At 33.8% G+C, this 16795-nt stretch overlaps 4 protein-coding genes across 7 annotated transcripts in view; 3 read left to right on the forward strand and 1 right to left on the reverse strand.

Moving 5' to 3' along the window:
* LOC109534625 overlaps positions 1–4944 on the forward strand; it is a 6512-nt gene extending 1568 nt beyond the window's left edge. For both annotated transcript variants that reach the window (XM_019900352.2, XM_019900353.2), the window contains exons 2-8: positions 489–780; positions 843–1074; positions 1131–1253; positions 1307–1457; positions 2139–2245; positions 2909–3142; positions 3485–4944. In XM_019900352.2, coding sequence (XP_019755911.2) covers positions 489–780; positions 843–1074; positions 1131–1253; positions 1307–1457; positions 2139–2245; positions 2909–3142; positions 3485–3773 — 1428 coding nt within the window. In that variant the 3' untranslated portion in view covers positions 3774–4944. The remainder of the gene's footprint in view (positions 1–488; positions 781–842; positions 1075–1130; positions 1254–1306; positions 1458–2138; positions 2246–2908; positions 3143–3484) is intronic.
* A 324-nt stretch (positions 4945–5268) lies between these two features.
* LOC109534624 (15-hydroxyprostaglandin dehydrogenase [NAD(+)]) lies at positions 5269–10782 on the forward strand. Its single transcript, XM_048667737.1, has 2 exons — positions 5269–5285; positions 9773–10782. Exons 1-2 carry the CDS (start codon positions 5269–5271, stop codon positions 10554–10556), a joined length of 801 nt encoding a protein of 266 aa, XP_048523694.1. The 3' UTR covers positions 10557–10782.
* LOC109534623 (transcriptional adapter 2B) lies at positions 5292–13800 on the reverse strand. Of its 3 annotated transcripts, XM_019900350.2 has the most exons (11): positions 13729–13800; positions 13567–13664; positions 13437–13496; positions 13235–13376; positions 12969–13180; positions 12679–12905; positions 11754–11967; positions 9070–9131; positions 6539–6761; positions 6179–6241; positions 5292–6103 (listed from the first exon to the last, which is right to left on the reverse strand). In XM_019900350.2, the coding sequence occupies exons 1-11, from the start codon at positions 13733–13735 to the stop codon at positions 5969–5971; spliced, it is 1443 nt and encodes a 480-aa protein (XP_019755909.2). In that variant the 5' UTR covers positions 13736–13800; the 3' UTR covers positions 5292–5968. The 3 variants fall into 3 exon arrangements, with proteins under 3 accessions (XP_019755909.2, XP_019755908.2, XP_048523693.1); XM_019900349.2 differs by lacking the exon at positions 13729–13800 and having other exon boundaries at positions 13567–13722; XM_048667736.1 differs by lacking the exon at positions 13729–13800 and having other exon boundaries at positions 6179–6261; positions 13567–13722.
* Positions 13801–14725: 925 nt separating this feature from the next.
* LOC109534621 (myrosinase 1) lies at positions 14726–16753 on the forward strand (the record flags this gene model as incomplete). The annotated part of the gene is given in 6 exon segments (XM_048667738.1): positions 14726–14871; positions 15150–15280; positions 15332–15434; positions 15497–15587; positions 15641–15853; positions 16535–16753. Coding segments are annotated over 6 exon segments (798 nt in total), but the record flags the coding sequence as incomplete, so codon positions are not given.
* Between the last annotated feature and the right edge of the window lie 42 nt (positions 16754–16795).

The raw sequence follows: 16795 nt of genomic DNA on the forward strand, positions 1-16795 counted from the left end.
TATTGCAAAAAAATATTACTGTAATATTTGTGTGCTATCTGGGTACCTATATAAATTCAAAGGGAAACAAGTCAAGGACTAAAGGAGAATGCCTTAACGGGCAAGCTAAAAAAAGGTTGGGCCTCAAACGAAAATTGAATTTGATGCGGTATTGGTTTACCTGGCTTTTTGTTCTTTCAGACTGTTCCTTTATGTGGCTCTTGTTGTTAACAACTGTAAATGAAGCCATCACTTAAAACAATATTTACCGATGTCGCTTTATTCTCAAGCTCTTTTACTATATCGGCGTTTAACGCAGTTAATAGATAGCTGAACCGTAATAAGAAATAAGCAAAAAATAATAAGTTTACAACTTAGTCAGAACCTATTACCATACTAAACCCTAATCTACCCATTCTACAACAGCGACTACAGACCCAGATATGAGGAATCAACTTCAATCAGTGATTTAGCAAAGACTAAATTTGCGTTTTTTTTTTAAATTTAAGGCCTGGCAACGACAATGGTGTGAAATCCGCCGTCTGGAAGACTTAGAAGTGGGTGTTGAACTGAAATTGAAGTCCTCGGAAGATGGCCACCTTCTCAACTGCATTCAAGTGCCTCGATCAGCCACCTTATGCCGAACCGATTCCCGATCGAAACAATTTGCTTTCGGTGTATTTAACTTGAGAAAAGTCAACAAGAAAGCGGTTTTATTTCTGGCTGGAATGAACGAAAGTCACTCGCAGGAGTGGATGATTTCTATTAGGAAAATGCTTAGCATTGCAAGTTATATACCTGGTAAGGCACTCTGTAGTACTGTACTCAATAGTTCATATGTACTTAAACTAACGTTGTTACAGTGGGCGAATCGAATTTTCGAATTTCCTTTGTGGACAGCTCGCATTCGCGCTCTGCAGGATTGCTAGGCTTATACGGAGTCTTGAATGCGAATTCCCAAGAAATCATGGTCAGCGATCCATGCACTGGTGCCCCAAAAGTAGTGTGGAAGTGGTACCATTTCCATCAGTTTCATATACAGGCTACTAGCGAAAATGAGGATTGGAAAAAGATTATCGTTATGCACACCAGCAGGTAAAAAATGATTTTCCCAGATGTAGTGGAAATTTATAGTTTTTAATGAATTCTAGGGATTTTCCTGCTGGACCGGGGCAACTATTGGTGTATTGTCCGGAAGGCCCCAAATTACTGCATTATTTGCTTAGCAGGGGTCAGTGCGGCAGACCCAGTTCAGGATTTGTTTCCTCGATCAGGTATTTCATTTAATTTGATTTATTACTAGGTTGTACAATCGGTTTATGTGTAGGTTTAGTAGAAGCGAAGGTGATATTTGTGGCATCAGAGTCAGTGTTCTTGATGTCAGTCCCATGTATTTTAGAAGTGAGACGGGTAGCGATGATTCGGGTGTTCCTAATTCAAGTGCATTAGAAGAGACTGATTATGGCCTAAAATCTAAGGTACGTTCACTTTAATTACTCATTTATAGCTAATTTAAGCCATGACTGGTTTATTGACTAATACCAGATCTGTTTGGAAACGATGAACCTGATCGAATACAATATTTTGAGTGAAACTCATTTTTTGCTGCAAAATTACTAGATTTCCAAATTCTTTGCCTGTAACAGTTACTTTACGCACGACAATACGCATAAGTAGATTATAAAATTTGTAAAGTAACCAATAATAAATATACTGCAGAATAAACTCATACAAAATATAGTTAGTACAGAAAACAAAGTAACATGTTTTGCTGTTGAAAAGTTTCCATAATATCTGATTGATTTGCTGGTAACCTTGAGGAAACCAAAGATTATTGTTTGTCACATCAAACACACAACATAAATTCTGAGTAATTGGTTATTCTGGATAATTCAATTGTTTCGCGAAAAACAATTTTATATGACCGAAAAAACGCTGAATCAAGTTACTTGACTATTACAATTCAAATTTCGCTCATGACATTCACCTTTTTTGTGACCTGCCTGAAAAGGCCTTCAGAGACATTAACGCATGAAAAATAATCTGGATCAGTTCAATGGTTACATGTTTTAGCGTTTTTAGAAACATTTTTGCTGAGATTTGAATAAACCTTTATAAACCCTATGTAAGTCAGTTTTTAAGGGACATTTTTATTCCAGACTGAATCAAATCTTGTCAATTTGGGTATGAGCGAAATTACGAAAACCCCTGGGGGTAGCGAGACTGAAGATTCTTACCCAGATCTACAACAGCAAGTGGGCAAAATGTAAGACATATTTTAAATATTTTTTATACACCTACTTACTCAATTAGCGAGTTTTTTAAAACGAAACATTTTCATATGCCCGAAGAAATGCAGTGGAATCCTTTTTTATATTTTCATTTATGAAAGGCCAGTCTTCAATGGCATGTAATACATACGGAGAGTTAGTTTTTAGCTCATGTTATGGCGAAAAATACGCCGTTTTTTCTTGCATAGCTTTTCTCCTGCATTTTTTTCAGACATTTGGCAAATATTGCAAATCACAAGTTTCGCTATGCAGTAACATTTTCGCTATTTTATATTGTTTGTAGATACACGAAGCTGTAAAAAAGTTAGCGCAGTGCATAAAATAAAAGATAATAAACTTCAGTTGCAACACTCTCGATTAGAGACACTTATGTTTATATAGGTTCTAGTCAGAAATTAAACAATTCAATTACCCTTTCCTGTATGTACATGATATTCAGTTATAACTATGTATGTAATATTTATTATTTTATTTTTCATATTATAGGAATTCAACTTTTGATAATTTTAATAACAAACACTACTCTTCAGTAAAAAATCCGAAAATGTTTAAGGAGTATTGTTCTTAAATAAAGTGAAATAGTGATCTTTTGAAACTGTAATTAGTAACTATTTGATGAAAGCTCAATTTAATTCCAGTCATATTCCAAGAAGCGAATCGGGAATATCTTTGTCCTCTGGAATTTATGAGGAAATTCCAGAAGATCACCAATCAACCAATCAGAGCAATACTAAAACTTCGGCCATCGATTATAAGCATATAAGTCATATTTATGAGGACCCATTCGAATTAGTGTTGGACAGAAAGTTGGGAAAATATTTCCAAGCACCTCCTTTGCCGCCAAGAACCTTTAAAAGCTTCACCTTGCAAAGGTAAGACTTGATAAGGATCGTTAGTAAAACTACCGATTCGGCCACTGAAAATTGGTAATTAATATGGTTCTATCGTTTAGAACAAAGTAGTTTTTCTTGAAGAATCTCTAGTTTAAGTTAAGTGTTAATTAGTTCCTATTAATGAGGTCGAACCCTGTATTTTAGTTTCATCGACATGCAATGCATTATGCATGTGTACATGAAAAAAAAGTTGCGAATTCAGTTTTTAGGATAAGTGCTGTTATTTGTTACGAAGAATTCAATCTTGATTTGATTAATCAAATGCTTAACATGATTCTCGCGGATTAGAAACTGACTAAATACTCAAACGTGTTTATCTAGATGTAAGGAACCTGCACAGTCACCTTCCAACATCTCATCGCGTTGCAACACTTTACCAGCCAAAGATCTATCCAAATTCTCGCAACTCTTCAATTTTATGCCGCAATCGCAAAACCAAACCGATTCCGAGTATATGGTGATGAGTCCCAACAAGAATCTAGAGAAAGCGAAGATTATTATGTCTGAGAACTTTTACATGCCGATGTCTTCGCCGGTGATCCACCTGAAGAACAAAATCGTGGAAAGTGTGTATACCAGTATGACAGGGAATGGTAAAAAAGTAGCTTAAAACGTGTAGGTATTAACATTACTACATTATTAAAGGAATATTGTGTATTTTGGTGTTCATTTTCAACCTAAGCAAATGTAATATTCGTGAAGTAGCGAACCAAAGAGCGGCAAATGGAGTTCTTGTGTGTTTTTTAAATAATTATTGCATAGATAGAAAAAATTGCTCGCATTGATTAAGGAAAGCTCATTAAACCGTGAAACTGCACAAAACAATTTGAACTTGAAAAAGTTTCATGGTTTACAGGAACTTATCCTGAAACTTTCCCATATCCACATTTACACACGTATTAATTTGTACACTTTGACTAGTTCATTTAAGCACGTATGAACTATAAACTCTAGTTAACCACGTTTTGCTCAATGTTATTAAGGATCTCGATATACTGTAGGATTTAAGAATGTTTTTCGAAAAATGTTATGTATACTAAGTAAGTAATTTTGATAAATTCTTTATAAGGAAGTGTTTGTTTTGTTTTATGAAGTTCGCTCTATATTGATGTATTAAAATTCCTGATTATACGATGAGTCTAAGGTGACTTAGAGTGTCTGCTTCAGCCGCATCTGTTGCAAAGTGATATCGTTTAGGTTGTAAGAGCTTAGCTTAGGCTATTTAATCAATGTTACCGTTTGTTAATTATACATTCTCTTGCGCGTGTTCAATTTATTTAAGGTTTATAGGTGCTACCAAGTAATCTCTTTCATATGGACTAATTTTAAGCGAAATAATTTTTAGATAATGTTGATTACGTATCTTATGAAAACCTCGCAAGTCCTCAGATTTACTACTGTAATGTTTTTTATACACTCTTGACAATATAGCCTGTTTTAATATTAACTTTTGGTCACCCTGACCTTTTTTAAAATTTATTATAAAAGCAACTGATTTTCTCAAATAACACCAATAGAACCTAATGAATATCCTAAAATATTTACGAATTTAAATTTTGTTTATTAATAATTCAGTCACAGAATGTGTGAAATTAGTAGGACTTCAAGAGGTTCACAAATGATAAGGCAAGACTGCAAACGTAATTATAATAAGTCGTGAAATACCAAATTAATTAATTGTAAGGAGAAAAGACTGGCGACATCAACAACTATTGGTAGCCCTTTGTTGGGTATTATTTGATTGAATGTTTCGTATTTTTGTAATAAATTGTTTCAAATAATAGTTTTATTAGTAAAAATTCCGTTCCCTCCAGACTACGCAKCCCAATAGTGATTCTTAATTGRTTAACACCAAATTGCGAATAWWWYCKCAAAATCGAATCGAAAAATTTGCAAATTTAGTGAGGTTTGYACTATTTCCSAGTTKCATTTTGTATACATTTAAGAATAYGTATGTAGGACCMAGCCATTAATCATAATTTTCCTAAACTTTGTACTCGCCGAGAASARTTTCGTGAATTATTGTGAATTTCAMCTGAAGATAGATAATAAAAAATCACCTAAATGGCGAGATGTATCTTAACRAAACGGATCTCTGAGATTTAATGGATAGAAACAAAAACATCTGTAATTAATAAAGTTACATTTATTAAAATTCAACAAACAACTCCAAAATTTACRAAATATTGGAACCATAAAAATATAATTCAACTATCATTGGGAACGAATTAAGATTAAACTATCATGACAAATAGTCTAGAAATTTTCTTAACTAACAATTTTACACTTCATATCTTAGTAACTAAGTAAACGGATTTTCATTTTGAATTAAGATTTACCAAATCAAAATAAAATACGTTTTGAAATATGTACACATCGCATCTACCGTAAAGTGGAGTCTAAGAATAGTTCTATTTACAAATGCAATTGCAGAAACAAACGTCAAGGTATAACACAAAACTTAAGATAGGTTTCGAGAAGTACTTTTTACAATTGTATATTACAAAATTTACCAATCGGTAATCGCTGAAAATAGGAAATATACAGAAAAATACAATCACGTATTTAATAACATAATATTCTATATTTTGTACATTGTTTTCATGCTTATAATGCCATCTGATTCTAAGTGCGCAGTTCAACTGTTTGATGAGCAGGGGATTTTAGAACGATACATTCTAATTAATTGTAACAATAAGACTGCAAAAGCTTAGAATCAACTGAGATCACATACACCATGCTATATTAAAAGTTCAAAATTGTTCCACGGAGTAAAACCATTTAGACTTAGCTAAAGGGGAAGAATCAGTCGGTTGAAACGTCCGGCAACCAAGAGCTTTGACCCAAAAATTGAATTAATTCATCGTTGATGTTGATATCCATTAGGTTCGGCTCCTGTGTGATTGTATTATCACATTGATCTGAATTGAGTAGATTTTCCTAACGCAAAATTAGTTTCAATGTTGCGATATCGAACACCAAATTCATACAATAGGAATAATTTTTTTAACTTACTTGAGTAATAACAGATTTCAATGTGACATAGGTGAGCGGCTGTATGTTTAGATCGTTGTCCCACTGAAATGAAGCAGTTTGTTCTGGATGAATGAATAATGGGATTTAAGGATATGTGAAAACATGCTTCAGAATAATATATGTATATAAGTAATAAACTTTAATATAATTTTAATTACAGAACATGGTCCTCTATTGCAAACTTGATCAGGACATAGACACATGCGTGCAAGAAAAATTGAATGTTTGACTTATATAACAAAAAAAAAACAGAAATGATTCATATACCCCAGAGTTTCCTTGTGAAAAATGTGTATTCCGACACCATTCATATTAAATGTATTATTATTTTTCACTAACCTGAACTTCCCCTTGGCTCGACCAACTCTCCATAGCCAGTTTCCCTGATTCTTTGATCGCACTATTCTTCGTCGATGGCGACTGTTGGGTCCAAATCGACGCTGACATCGCTGATTGGTCCATCGTCTCTCCGCCCACTCCCTCCCCGCTGTCGTACGCGGAATCGCTTCCGGACAGCCACATGGTTTTTTCGTCGATGAAATTTAATTTTGTTTCTCCGTCGCTGAAACAAACAAAAAATCTCACATAAAAATATAAATTACATCATTCACAGAAGAACTCAAATAATTACACGATTTTTAACAGATCTACATTTCCCATGCACTAAAGCACAGCGGCAGACTTGCAAGAAATCATGCAGACTTGCATAGGCACAATTCTTCTCATTCATCGAATACTGTGTGGAAATTGTATTCAAAACTCCACTTTTAGTAGACATAAATATGGCACAAAAATGTAAGCACGACTTTTTTGGAGTCAAATATCTTGCTTGTCCTGTTCAGTTCTGAACTTAAAAGTGTAGTAAATGATTTTGATAGGCTTTTATTCAGTGCAATAAATTAATTTCTTTATTTATTTGTTGAGCGTACTCTAGAGAACCCTTTAAGAAATTATTAACAATATCAAGCTGAGCTTTTGTTCCTGGCCAAAGTGTGAATTTTGATGTTTATTTTTCAGGCGTACATCATAAAGTAATGCTGTATTAAAAAAACACCAACACTAGAAAAATAGACTGAAGGCGAATGGAACAAAATAATTGCCAGATGGACGCGACGCTGACATATGCGTACACTCTACTAAATTAAAAATATACACAGTAACAAAATGGAAAATACTCAATAAAAACGTGTAGAGCATTAAATTTTTTATTATATTTTTTCATCCTGTATATTGAAAACGAAACTTTACAGAATGCTTAGAAATTTTCTTTCATCTTTACACAACGAATTTGGCCTTTTTATGAATCACCTGTATGCACTGTGCACTCGATGTAAACATTTAYCTTAAACAGGTATACAAATGTTTTCGRTTTATTGATATCRGTTTTCTGTTGTTATTTAWAAACTTTTAAAATTATATCGGATGTTTCACAAATATACCGATCACGAACCGTTTTTGATATACAGGGTGTCCCGTAAGCATATAATCAAAAGGGCACTAAGACACTTTTTGATTYAWYAGAAGACGATCTGACCTAAGTTTAATTAAGAAAAAATGTCTGGCTCCTCTGCTATCAACGGTCAAAGTTCTTAGAAATATCGRAAGAACTAAATTMGGSATTTTAAGGASACTCGCTGTGAATTTGTTCCTCTKTATGACTGTTTTGAYGAAGCAACCGAGTTCATCCGCTTTGGGSCGTCTTGGTACAGAAACTACCAGAACTTTTCTTGTGGTCGTGAGAGTCAAYTGATTTKTTYGAGTTAATGCACTGAACCTATTTGACGACTTTGRGCTCTTTGTAAAATATTGTCGCAATCGAAGTTTTCGCAAAAAAATCTATTTCCTTGCTATTTAACAATTTTAGTTAAAAATTCACAAACACTTTTTTGCGCAAAAACTACGCTGTTTACAAAGAACCTAAGTCTTTAAAAAGCAGTAGTGCGTCAACTCAAGCCCTGTTTAAACAAGGTGTCATAAAAAAAAATAAAAACGTGAAAACACCTGCAGCGAATTTAAATGAACATTTCACAGACCGTTAGAAACGAAATAAAACGTGCATGTCGTTGTCCCGATTTAATCATCCTCTTTAATTTGTTTGTTTCAATCCTTCATTCTACAAGAATATAAAAAGCAAAAAAGTGTTTTTTCGCTGCTTAATCACCGTGTCCAATCCTCTCCTTTTCATGGTCAGATAATATCAATTTTAATTGACCTTCTTGGGTCTATTAAAATTGAGCGAGTATTTCGTTCTAGTTTTGTTAGCAACACTCAGAAACTTCCAAGTGCCTGGACTGCAAATTAAAAAAAATAAAAAATATACATAGACCAGACACAAAACAGTCCATTGAAAATGTTCTTTTTTCATTCGTTACATGGGATTTTATATTTGTATTTGAATAAGCGCACTTCTTTAACGTACTATCGAAATTACTATAAATTTCTTCAAAGATGAAATGTCTGAAACACTTAAAAATAAATTGGAAAGTATCGTACAGCACACCGAAAAGACGAATAAGTGATACATAGAAATCAAATGATTTAAATTTTTTGATTTATTTGTCCTATTTTTGGTGATATTCGAACAAGCACGGAAACCTAGACAGTCGCTGTTTTAAGAATTTTACAGAATATAATTTAAAATATACTCATATTTTCTGAACGCCCTGAAAGTTGGGAGTTTTAATATACGAGTATGCGATATTCTATGTGGATAGTCAAAGCACACATAACATATCATAAAATATATCAATGTTTCGATATTTACTTACAAAAAAATGTATTTTATTTTTTGTATGTTGGGAGATTAAACATTTGGGTGAGCCAATATTCGATAACTTTCCAAATGAAATGATGGAATGTTGGAAACTTACCCGTTTGGGGACGTTAAGTACTGATTGGAACTTCTCACTGGATTCGCAAGGCCACTGCCACCCTAAGTGAAATGGAAACTCATACAATCGGGTCCGTCTATCGCCCCGCCCATACTACCGAACATAATGATGATGATGCATCGATAATTACAGGGTGTCTAGTTAAAAATATATCGTTTTGGAAAAACCCAGCTCAAGAACAATGAGCAGTTAAAAGAATTTCAAAAAGCATGTGAATAGATGGTTTTCCAGCATTGGAAACAATCATTTTAATACTTATTTTTCAGCTACACACCCTGCAGTATCGAATCCGTTAATATCGTTACTTATAGAAATAAGTTTGTACAAATTATGAAAATGGATACATGAAATGAATTAAACCATGAGCTGAAAGCTGTGGTTAACGCCATGTAAAATACATATTGTTGGATTGGAATAACAATGTCTCAAACATCTGGGATGCCTATTTAGTCTCGCAATAGTAGGAAATTCTATTATTTGTTTCTGCTAATCGTTTAGTATCAACTTTCTTTAAAATTTATCAAACCCTGTAATAAAAATACACAGAAATTTTCCATTTTCACTAGCAACAAAGTTTCATATGACAATGACATCATTTCGGCCAAAAATTCAAAATTATAAGCCAGCAACTTTTATCCTTATAAACAACGCACATGTAAATTTCTGCAATGGAGGTAATTTCGGGTAAAATAGCCATAATTACCGGCGGTGCTTCTGGAATAGGAGCTGCGTATGTAAAAAGACTGTTTAAAAGTGGCATGAAAGGTTGCACAATCGCGGACATCGATGAGCAAGGCGAAGCCCTGGCCAAGGAAATGGAATGTTGTTATGGAAAGGGGAGAGCGCATTTTGTCAAGACTGATTTAGTAAATGCGGAACAGTTTGAATGTGTCTTTGAAAAGACCATGCAGAAATACAAGAAGCTGGACTTGCTGGTGAACAATGCGGGCAAGCTAAAGGACAAAGCCTGGGAGGAAATGATCGACTTAAATATAACAACTACAGTCAGAGGCAATTTGTTGGGCATTAAGTATATGGGCAAAAATAACGGCTATGGAGGTGGCACCATCGTTAACACTTCGTCCATCGCAGGACTGCAAGCATTTAACGAATTTCCTTGCTATTCCGGCGCCAAACATTTTATTATAGGGTTCACCAGATCAATCGGTACCAGATTTTGGTTCGATTTGACCGGCATTCGATTCATGTCTATTTGCCCGGGTGTAACGGATACTTCGATGATCGACAATGCACCCAACTGGGTGCTTGATGGCTTTCCCGACTTGGAGAAACGAGCTAAACGCCAACTTCTCAATGAACCCTGCCAAAATGTTGAAGACGTGGCAGAAGGTTTAAACGAGATGCTCAATTATGGAGACAATGGCAGTATATGGGTATGTCAAGGAGGTGGTCCTATTTATGATGTGATTATTCCTCCCATTCGAGAGATGAAGATTGGGTGTTAATATACGCATCAAAGCTAAATCTCAATTCGTCGATATTTAATTTGACTGTGGTTGTATCAGTAGCAAAACAATTTTTACCTTTTTATGTAACTGTAAAGTGTAACTGACTCTTTGTTAAAAGAAACCGGGTAAATTGTTGTAACATCCAAATAATTATGCATATATTCGATAGGCCTAGTCTCCGGAAACTAATAGGCGCCTAAATAATAAAAATGTGTAACAAACAGTGTTTGACTAATTTATTTTCTGTTTTCAATTCGTTACGATTTTATTGCCCTTAAAAGTAAAAAAAACTAATTTTTTAGATTTAATAATTAAATTAATATGGATCTACATTATTTCTTTATTAAGATAAATTTAATAAGTCTTTGTCGAAAATTGTAAAATATGGCAAAACAAAGTAGAGGTTATTTTAAACTAATTAATAGACGAATCGAGTGAGGACGAGAAAAAACTATATTTCACAATTAGCATCAAAGCTTGACCTCATAAAATGAAACAGAAAAATACGGACCTAATTTGTATTAACGAGTTTCTTCAATCACCAGAATCTCACGATATTTAAAATAATTTTTACAGCCGAACTATTTTTAATTCTTACTTTAAAGACCCACAACAAGCAGATAAAAATACATTAAGTATATTTTTAATCCTTCTGTACTTTTATCGTATGAGGAAATTCACGACATACATAACAAAACTTTCGTCTACTTAATCGAAGCCAGAATAGTCCTTCGGTGTCGACATTCGCTTTGCTTTAAATACTCCAACGGTTTTCAAAATATTAAATTAACATTGTTTGACTTGCTGGAATAAAGCTTTAAATATTATACTCACATTTATGAAAGCAAAAAAACAACTATGCTTGTTGCAATATTTAGAAATAATTAATAAACAAGCCTCTTACATAGACATATTTTTGAACATTCCAGCTTGTTTTCTAATTTTCAGATGAATTGAGTCTAATATATACCAACACATACATATTAATCGGTCTAGAAAATTGTTATTCCTTATCTACAATACTTGAAACGTAGTTAGTGCCGCAGACTCATGCAATTAATAGATCATGAAAAGTGTGTGAAAATTAGAGCAAACATGTAAAAAAGGTTTAAACGAAACAAAAATCTATACCAAAACATCCAGATAAAGTAATAAAAATACTATTTTTTCACAAACAGATCACGAAAAACTTACAGCTTTTCCTTGTCGGATTTGTTGCCTTTGAAACGCTGCATGCTGCTCGTAGTGCACAATTTCTTCTTGAGTTGTTAAACCAAGGGATCTGTATCGTTTCAATTCCGTTAGTCTGTCTCTCAGTTCCCGTTCGCGCTCAAGACTCGTAATGAGCTGCTCGTGTTCACCGGCATTCAAAAATTGAGCAAACGGCCGCATACAATCCCGCAATTCTCTGCAAAAACAAACATTTATTACTAACAAATATAATTTAAATTCTACCTTAAAATTTAACAGTTTCTTTACAGTTTTGCATTGTTTAAACTTCATAATTTCTAAACTTTAAATGTTGCAGATTTCACCACTGTTTGAAGCGTCAGTTGATTTAACAAAACGTACATTAATAAAATTAAGAATGTATAGAACTTCTATTGACATTTTTTATGCGGATAAAAACAATAAAACTATAACTTCTCACTACCGAAAAGATTTATAATATTCTTTGTATTATAAGTATTTATAATGTGTTTCCTATCTCAATTTCCTTAGTAATTCTTTGGGGATTACTCGCTTACCTCATTAGCAAATGTTTAATGTTTATGTGACCAATAGTTAATGTACTTGGAACTAATCAAGCAACGAAAAATAATATTATTTGCACTGTTGGCCAGAGGTACCTAAAGTTGACTTACTTTGGTCCTTTTGCGAATATTTCTCTATACGTAATGTAAATTAAAAGTAATAATTTCCTGTAGTGGACTGCGATCAAACATTGGTACATACAAGCATATTAAACTCTAAAAATTCTTTGAACAAAAAGAAAAAAAACATCTAGTGTTTATAAAGTGCAATTTTACGTAATGCTGGCTTTTCATCAGTGTAAGGAACACGGCAATTATATTTACTTAATCACTATGAATCTATTATTGCTACAACATTTACTCACTTTTGTTCTTTCGGATATAATGGCTTGGAGGGATCTCGCCTTAAATTGTCGAAATATTTAGCAACCAACTGGTAATCTCGAACAATTCTTTTCCTTCGTTGCCTTTCCCTTAGTCTCCTAATATACATATCGACAACTGCCAGTTTTAAAACTCTTTCAACGTCGCTGTCTGTGTTATCTTCTAGTTGCAGATGGGCAACTAACTGTTCAGCCTCTGGATTGTATTCCTAGGAAAAAATAATGACATCAGCAAATTGGACTATTTGTAAAATTCTCCACCTAGTACATACCCTCTCAAAATCATCCCTGTGTGGTTTGTATCCCAATATTTTCGCCTCTTCCAATGTGGCGTCCAAAGGAGGTAGTTTTGCCAATGCAGCTGGAGATAATGGCCCCTCATCTTCCGCCAAGTTAATAACCAAATTAGGCTTGGAAACATTGCCCCACATTACTTTCCCAATATTTCCATCCAGGTATCGAGCTGTAAACTCTTCTCTACATTCTGCAAACCGCCGCCGTTTAAAACCTAAGCAATATTTGTAAACAACAAGTTTACCTTCTGCTGTGCGCGTTCCTACTTGTTCTGCCATCAAGTCCCAATTGGCATATGAGTACAATTCTGCAGCCTCTAATAGTTTCAGCTGTTCTCTTCCAGTCCAGGATCCTCTTCCACCAAATATACTAACAGAGCCATGATCCTAAATAATATGAGAAACGTAGTAAACAAAGAATACTTTGTTCTCTGTAATGTTACTTACCACAAACCTATACGGGTGGTCATTCTTATGGGTGCCTATTTCTGCTCCACTGGCAAAACACTATAAACGATTTAATTCAAACTCTAACCCGAAATGTACCAGGGCTCAAGGCCCCCAACTAGGAACTAACCTGCAAACAAATATCAAAATCCTGACACTCGCAGCACTGAACGCGAACCCCATTAATGTCTTCCTGACAATAAGTACATGTTACCTTAGGAAGAAGGTCTGAAAAAAAGAATTTACCCATAAAAATTGATGTCAAAATAGATAAAAATAATAATCTACCCACCAGCCATGTTGGTCTGATGCGTGGACAAACGTCATGTGGAAAATGACAGATTGAATCTTCAACGTTGCCAACTCCAGTATAACAACTATTTATGGGGCGGGGCCGAAAAATCTTGTTTTATGAAGGCTTTTTTAAAAGGAAAATGGTGCTTAGAACGATTATATTTAAAAGTTTATATTTGCAAGCAAATTATATTTAATAATGTCGTTTCAAAATATCTGAGTTAACAAGTGCTTGATTCAAAATCCAAAAGTAAATATTTAAAATTTTTCTTATTAATAAAAGTAAAAACTATAACTTTAAATTCTTATCTAGAACCAGAATTGAGATATTGCAAATATCCTGGGTGTTACAGAAGTCGAATGATAAACGTTAATAAGTCGTGAAAAGGAAAATTTGTCGAAGCCTGGATACACAAGAACTGCATTTTTAGAAGGGTTGAACAGTTTTGGGTATTTTTTTAAATCATAATCGATATGTTAAAATATAATTCTTAGGTTCTGTGGAACTTGTACATTTTTGGTGAATGTTTCAAACTTTTCTTAATATTAGTAAAATGTTTTGAAGGAATTTAATTCATGTTTAGAACAAGCCGATCTGAGAGCAGAGTTTGTTTGTTCTGAGACAACTAAAGAAAAAAATTGGTTTTAATAGTTTTATAAAAAAAAAATATGAGCAAAATAAAATAATATAAATCTTGTACCTACTTAAAGCTACAACTACGAGGTAAAAATACTTGGGGAAAAAATCGGGACAATAATTATTTGCATTATAACAATTCTATATTTTAAACTTTCACACTCACAAATATTATGATTCTGCATATAAGTAATAAACTTATTTGGTCATTTTTAAATATATAAACTATTCCACGGGAATTTTGGCGCACCTTATATTTGTAATAGTTTTTATCTCGCGTTTAAGAACCAATAAATTCAATAACAATGTAGGTACTTGAACGGCATTCTCTAAATTTAAACACTTAAATCAAATGAAAAACATTTGATGACCATTTGAAAACATCTATAATAGCAATATAAATATCTGTATTTAAATAGCTCAGTTTTATAAAGTGCGTGTCTTTAATGCTTGCCTAACTAAAATGTCAGCGATTGTTTTCTTGATTGTTTCTCTTGCAACAAGGTAATTTTATTTTATTTTTAGGTGCCATTTTCGTTGTTGATTTATTTAATTTTTAGTTTATTATTTGACTTTACTTTATTAATATGATCTCGCTAACTCATTTTTATCTAGTATATGTTATGTATGTTACGCGTGCTTCCGGGGGTTTTATTATTCCAGGAAATCAGCTTAAATCAGTAACAAATGTTTTTTCTAAGCTGTTCAATCTACTGAAGAACAATAAATGAAATTGTACGGTTGAAATGCAAAATTTGCCACTAAAAAGTTTTTTGCTATAGTGCTGTTGCGGAAAAATATTTTCCAGACGAGTTTAAGTTTGGTGCTGCCACTGCATCCTATCAGATAGAAGGTGGCTGGGATGAAGATGGAAAGGGACTAAGCATGTGGGATAATTTTGCGCATGAACCTGGTAATTCTAGCTAATAATTATAATTGCAAGAATATGACCGTTTTTGTGTAGGGCACATTGCAGACAATTCTACAGGAGATATCGCATGCGACTCCTACCACAAATACCGGGAAGATGTAGCTATTTTGAAGGATTTAGGAGTGGATATTTACAGGTATAATTTAAAAACAAACATGTTTCGTATTGATATCAGATTGGTATATGTGAAATTTTCAGATTTTCGATAGCATGGCCACGAATCATGCCCAATGGCACTCCAAACGAAATTAATCAGGCTGGAATTGACTACTATCTGAATTTAATCGCGGTAAGTCTCTTCCTGATGAAAGACTCTGCGCTAGTCGCTAATATTACTTACAGGAGCTGCTCTTGCATGATATAGAGCCAATCGTTACTATTTACCATTGGGATCTACCACAGCATCTGGAAGACTTGGGAGGTTGGTTAAATCCACAAATTGCAGATTATTTCGGAGACTACGCCAGAGTTGTATTTGAACATTTTGGGCCTTATGTTAAATACTGGATTACTCTTAACGAACCTTTGGCAATCTGCTCTATGGGATATGGAGGGGTAAGAAAACGTTGACAAATTTCAATTTTTAAATTGGATGACACTATTCATCATTCTTACAATTATCTCGGCACGTTATGTCCGACGTTCTCTAAAACAACAAATAAACTGCTGCAGCAATGTTGAAAATGAAAATCGGTTTACCATTAAAACTATAAAGGTATATGAAATTATAGTTAATAGTCGCTAATTCATTTTTAATTCAATTTAATCAGCAGAATTAGCGCGAAACCACAACTATAGTTTACTTAAATGTCTCGTGAAATGAAATCGCTACATGAATTTTTGCTGATTGCTTTTTGCTTTTTATTTAGAATTTCTCCCAAAAAAAAGATGATCCATGCCCATCAAAAGACTCCGCCTCATTTCCGCCCAATATAACGATGCAATACAGATCAATTGGAAGAGGCGGGCCAAAGTAGGCCACCTCGATCACCTGACGTAAACACTCGGAAGTTTTAACTTAAAACAATCAAGATTTCTTAAAAATAGCTTCCCAGACGTACTTACACAGTACAATAATTTCTATTTCATCGGAACGACTGAATTCGACGAAAATCTTAATTCACTTTAATAACAACTTAATAACATTTTACAATTCTATAAATTTATTAACTAAATATTTCAAAAACACGTTAATTCCAGCTACTGAATATAAAACGTATCTATTAATTTTTTTAGGACTCACTTGCGCCAGGAAAAAGTTTAGTTGGCGATGGAATATATCAATGCGCTTACAATACGATTAAGGCTCATGCAAAGGCCTACCGAATTTACGAACAGGAATTTAAACCCGAACAAGGAGGAAAGGTTACTTCAAACATTCATTCTCCAACGTTCTACTCCAAGACCGACAGCACTGAAGATATAGAGGCGCGCGAGAGAGCGTTTGAATTCACTGTAAGTAGCATTGAGCAATACTTCTGCGCTAAAATCTGATTT

The sequence above is a fragment of the Dendroctonus ponderosae genome, unplaced genomic scaffold (assembly GCF_020466585.1).
Source record: "Dendroctonus ponderosae isolate FM_Combo_2020 unplaced genomic scaffold, Dpon_F_20191213v2 Dpon_F_20191213_6, whole genome shotgun sequence".
NCBI classification, from domain to species: Eukaryota; Metazoa; Arthropoda; class Insecta; order Coleoptera; family Curculionidae; genus Dendroctonus; species Dendroctonus ponderosae.